Below are 5,945 nucleotides of genomic sequence, written 5' to 3' on the forward strand. Positions count from 1 at the left end.
GAAGCCAGATCCCATACCTGGGCTTTGCTGTTTGCAGATCTGAGTGGCAAGGTCTTGCACATATCCTGGAAAATGGTCAAAACAGTCCCCGTAGGATACAACTTTGATTCCGTGCAGAAGCATATCTGCCTGATGCTTAAAGAAATGGTCTTCATTCTCCTTCAGCACCAGCATATAGTGCTCCAAATCCACCTTATTCGGCACGGAGTAGAGAAAGAGGGCCTGGAATATCTGATCACGAAGGGTCTCTCCACAGCCCACAAACAGAAAGGACTTGGTGCGGTATAAGTTCTGGAGGACTTCCTAGAAAAAGCCAATGGAGAAATCGGGTGCTCATTTGAAAGACAGCAAGAGCTTATGACTAACCAAGTCACATCCCTGTGCTTTTACATCACTGCTCCCTGAGTCACATGCATGTGCTTTTAAATCCCTGCTCCCGGACAGGCATTCCCAGGGCCACACCGAGGAACTCAGTTAGGAGGACAGTGTCGTCTCTGATGTGGCACTCAGGTGACCTCACAGCAGCAGGCCGTGGCGGCAAAGACCAAAGCTGGGCTGAGCCTGCCTGTCCCCACCTAAGCCAGGGTAACTGGTCTTGGCCAAGGTGGGTGGCAGTGCACACGCCCCTTACAGCAAGGCCAGCCCGCTCCGCACACTCACCAGGGAAGTCACCAAACTCAAATTTTCTCAAACTGGGTACAATTTTAAATTACTAAAAAACATAAAATGAGGACAGTAAATGTTTTCAGTTCAGAATTATGCACATAAAACACCCTGAAATTAATGTTGACCTCAGTGGGTCCTATGTGGGAATTCTTGCAGGGGTGGTTTTACAAATGAGGGCAGGAGAGCTGAGGGCATCAGTGACCATGACTGATGGGGTCGGGTGGGCAAAGAGAAAGCAGATTGTGTGGGATCACTTAGGCAGGCAGGAGGGAATCACCAATTCAGCTAACCAAGTATCTCCGAGAGGCTCAATCTCAGCACAGGTATTTCTTATAACCAAGCAGTATTAATGATGTAACTGAAAAGCATCTGCCCAGTCACTCGTCCTGCTGACACCTGTCATGGCATGACACCAGCCCAGCGCTGAGCACCGAGGAACACGGCGCCTAGCTGTGTGCCTGCGGGTGAATCCACAGACACCGAGTTTCTCAGTGATTAACACACTTCATTCTAGGGCATCAAGAAGACCTCAGAGCCGGGCATGGGGGCGCACACCTGCAGTCCCACCTACTCGGGAGACTAAGGCAGGAGGATCCTTGGGCCCAGGAGTTCAAGGAAGCAGTGAGCTTTAATCATGCCACTGCACTTCGGTCTGGCCCACAGAGCAAGACCCTGTCTATTTAAGAAGAAGAAAAATAAAAACCTCACAGAGAATGAAGTTTTATTTACTTTTATTTTTTATTTTTAGAAATGAGGTATCGCTCTGTTGCCCAGGCTGGAGTGCAGTGGTGTGATCCCAGCTCATTGCAGCCTCTCCCTCCTGGACTCAAGCGATCCTCCTGCCTTGGCCTACCAAAGCGCTGGGATTACAGGCATGAGCCACTATACCAGGCCAAGAATGAAGCTTTACAACTACAGGAAGGAGAGCAGAGAATTTCAGACTAGAAGATGCCTGGAAGAATAAGGACCACATTCTAGACTGCACGGGGCCCTGTATGTCATGCTGAGGAGTTCCACTGTACACCTGGGCAGGTGAGAACCACCAAATGGCTGGGGCTCCTGGAGGGAGTAAGGGCAGATCTATGCTTTTAAAGCAATCATGGATTCCTTCCTCCAACGAATGTTCGCTAAGCATCTACTCAACATGGAGGCACCATGCAGGATCCCAGAGACACAGACGAGGACAAGAGACGTGGCCCCTCTCTCAGCAACTGTGTGAAGGGCCGACCCGAAGGGCACAGAGGCCTGGAGCCTGCGAAGCCACTTGACTGCAGCCAACGGCCAGTGGCTACCAGGAATCCCCCAGAGGACGCACCGATGCTAATTAGGACGGGCCGTACCATGACTTCTGCGTCTTGAGTGACGTCTTTATACCCCGATGGGTCCAGCACCATCCCGCAGGGGTCCGTGTAGAGGCCGTGAATGTGGAGGACGCCGTACTTGATGTGCCCTCTTGCCCACTCAAGGACCTACCAAACATCAAGCCAAGACAAACACATCCTCAAACTGTTTCAAACAGAGAGAAGAAAACACTGAAATTGGATCCATAGTTTTTAAACTTATCTTGGAAAGAATCAGAGAGACGCTTCACTTTACAATTACACCTTCCAAACCTAAGAGCAACTCGGCTGTGAGCCCTGGTTATTCCCGTCCTACGAAAGTACAATTACGCCTGTAAAACCTGAGAGAAGATCGGCTGTTAGCGCCAGTCATGCGGGTCCCGTGATAGCAAAAGAGCTTCTTTAGCTGGGCGTGGTGGCTCATGCCTATAATCCCAGCTACTCAGGCCAAGGCCAAGACTTGAGCTCAGGAGTTCGAGACCAGCCTGGGCAACAAAGTCAGACCCCGTCTCAGGGGGAAAAAAAAGGAACTTATTTCTTATTTCAAGACAGTTACATAGAAAATGTCTTTAACACTTGAGATTACTGCAAACTGTTAAGAATGATTACTTTAGGTGGGTTATGGGGACTTTCACTTCTACGTTATATGTTACATTTTAATTACTGCTATTTCTGTATTACTTCTACACACCCAGAGAAAAAAGAGAGAGATATAAGGAAAAGTGTTTATCAGATAGCTAAGTACATTCCTTTCAGTTCCAGATACAGAACACAGGACCTGATAAAGATGCCCATCAGGTCACTGTCGAGTCACCTGCACCCTGGGGCCCGTGCGGCAGCAGGTGGAATAGACACAAACACCCACAGCCCTGCTGCCATCACTGGGCAGTGAGCCAGCTGGCAGTTCTGTTTATGCAACTGTCTGTCTGTTTCCAACAGCAAGCCTCAGCAGTGGGGACCGTGTGGCTGAGACGCAGAGAGCAGGTGTCTACCCCACGGCACTGCCGGCAGGAATGGGTGCCTTGGCCCTGCCCATTCCCCTCAGGCGGCCCTGCCCCTGTGTACACCACCCCGTGCAGAAGGGGAGCAGGGGCTGCAGCCGAGCCCAGCCCTCACATGGACACTGAGGTCTGGATGAGACATCATCTCTGCGTAATTCAGTTTCTTTGTACAAAGAGCGGGGCCAGGGCCTTCCCTCACAAGGCAGCCCAGACAACACAGGCAGCAGTGTTAGTTACGAATAACATAAGCAGACACACAAAAATCACATGTGTCACGAAAGAAATATCAATAGTCACGTGAAACTATGCTCAACCTTTAGTAATAGAAGAAATCAATGTTGAAAATTTTCAGCTATCAAATGGACAAAGCATATTTCATTTTGTTTTTTAATAACACCATGTGTTGGCAAGATACAGGAAATGGATATTCCCACACACAGCCACTACCAGGAGTGTAACTGGCGCTCTTTCTGGAAAACAATTTGGTAATTTACATCATCAGTCTTTAAAATATTCACACCTTTTAACCATAAAACTCTTGTAGGAATTGACCTTGAAAACAGGACATAAAAGTATGAGGACCCTGTGGTGTTACTTGTGACTGTAAATACAAGCTAACTGATCTAGTTTGGACCTTTGTCCCCACCCAAGTCTCATGTTGAATTGTGAGCCCCCGTGCTGGAGGTGGGACCTGGCGGGAGGTGCTTGGATCATGAGGCAGGATCATCCCTCATGGCTTGCTGCCATCTTCGTGATAGTGACTTCTTGAGAAATCTGGTCATTTAAAAGCATGCGGCACCTCCTCCCTGCCACTCTCTCTGTTGCCATGTGACATGCCTGCTCCCACTTTGCCTTCCGCCACTACTGGAAACTTCCTGAGGCCTCCCCGGAAGCAGACGCTGCTATGCTTCCCAGACAGCTGTGGAACCGTGAGCCAATTACAGCTCTTTTCTTTATATATTACCCAGTCTCAGGAATTTTTTGTTTTTCTTTTGTTTTGTGAGACAGGGTCTCACTCTGTTGCCCAGGCTGGAGTGCAGTGATCTCAGCTCACTGCAACCTCTGCCTCCCAGTTCAAGCGATTCTCCTGCCTCAGCCTCCTGAGTAGCTGGGATTGCAAGTGCACGCCACCATGCCTGGCTAATTTTTGTATTTTTAGTAGAGATGGGGTTTTGCTATGTTGGCCAGGCTGGTCTCGACCTTTTGGACTGAAGGGATCCACCTGCCTTGGCCTCCCAAAGTGCTGGGATTACAGGCGTGAGCCACCACACCCGGCCTCGGGTATTTCCTACATAGCAGTGTAAGAATGGCCTAATACGCTAACAACACAGGCAGGATAAGAATTTTAATTTAGTATTATAATCGTAGTGCCATTTAAATCATGCTTTTTAAAAATGCTTAATGACAGGAACATAGTAATATAGTTTATAATATTAATATAATTATAATATAATCACAGTCCATAATATAAAGAAAAAAAATCAGGATTAAATCTTTGCATATATTACAATCGCAATTTGTTTTAAAAAAATTCACAGTAATAGGACTGTGGCTGATTTTGCTTTTCTTTATTATTTTCTTTACTGTCCACATTTCCTCAAATGACCATAATGAATAAATGCAGATGAGAAACGCTTACATACCTACAGGACAGAACACATAAAGAAAATAAGAGCAAGTTGGGCAGAGCTGGTGGCTTACACCTGTCACCCCAGCCCTCTGGGAGGCTGAGGCAGGAGGATTACTTGAGCCGCAAGTTCAAAGCTGCTGTGCAGTATGAGTTATGACTGTGCCACCGCACTCCAGCCTGAGTGACAGGGCAAGACCCTGTCTCTGAAAATACAAAATAAGAGCAGGAAAGAGAAGTCCTGAGATGCACGCAACACTGCCCCATCAGTTCCCAGCTGCCCTGTGGAGGCCGGCTCAGCCTTTTACGTCCTAGCGTCTTGTTTTCCTGTGGAGCACAGTATCCCGGAGGATGCCAGTGTGCCACCTCCCATTCTTACTCTTTTTTTTTAAGAGAAAGGGTCTCACTCTGTCACCCAGGCTGGAATAAGTGGCATGATCATAGCTCATTTCAGTCTGGGACTCCTGGGCTCAAGCAATCCTCCCACCTTGGCGTCCCCGGTAGCTGGGACTGCGGGCAGGCACCACCACGCCTGGCTACTTCATTATTAATTCCCTGCTCTAAGAGTGAAAGCTGCTCCTAACCACAGAGCTCCCACACCTGCGGCTGCCCGCAGCCCCAGCCGTACCTTGGTCTTGTCCTTCAGGTCCAGAGACTCCATGGGCTTGCTCTGCTGCTGCCCAAAGATCTCCAGCAGGTTGTCGTAGTTGGTGGTCAGGACCATGGTGCCCCTGTCCATCAGGCGGAGGATCGACTGCAGCACCAGAGGGTTCTGGATGTGCTGCTCCAGGTTGTCAAACACCTCCATCAGGCAGTCCTGGAAGAAGTTGGGCTTGGTGTCACCTGTGCGCTACAAAAAGATGGAATGACAGTTACAAAAACATCAGCTCTTAACTACTGAGCAGCTAAGCAGGCCATGTTCTGGGTGCCAGAGATACAGCAGCTGAAAACAAAGAAAATCTGGCTTCACAGAGTTCACTGAAACTCCAGAGCAGGGGGCAGGCAATGCACACGTGTAGCACGCCACCGGTGACGCTGCCATGGGAAAGCAGGGCAGAGACGGGGCAGGCGCTGTCGGGGGAGGGTGGACAGGACCAAGGCACTAGGGAAGCCTCTCTGAGAAGAGGGCATCTGAATAGGGCCCTGAGGAGGTGAGGGCTCATGGAAAATGTTCTAAGCAGAGGGAAGAGCAAGGGCCGCAGCACTGAGGTTATGGCTCAGGTACATCCCAGGTCAGCAAAAGGCCACTGAGGCAGGAGAGGAGTGAGGGGAAGGGTCGGCAGCAGAAGCAGATGACCTGGGTCTTGAAGA

The 5,945-nt window shown here is 49.4% G+C and overlaps 1 protein-coding gene across 1 annotated transcript in view; it reads right to left on the reverse strand.

The window, feature by feature from the left end:
• The window catches only part of FAM118A (family with sequence similarity 118, member A), a 32,116-nt gene that overhangs the window by 8,878 nt on the left and 17,293 nt on the right, over nt 1-5,945 (reverse strand). Inside the window, 3 exon segments of the mRNA XM_011934765.1 lie at nt 18-303; nt 2,007-2,135; nt 5,263-5,484. Of these exon segments, the coding sequence (XP_011790155.1) occupies nt 18-303; nt 2,007-2,135; nt 5,263-5,484 (637 nt within the window).

The sequence above is a fragment of the Colobus angolensis genome, unplaced genomic scaffold (assembly GCF_000951035.1).
Source record: "Colobus angolensis palliatus isolate OR3802 unplaced genomic scaffold, Cang.pa_1.0 Scaffold138, whole genome shotgun sequence".
Lineage (NCBI taxonomy): Eukaryota > Metazoa > Chordata > Mammalia > Primates > Cercopithecidae > Colobus > Colobus angolensis.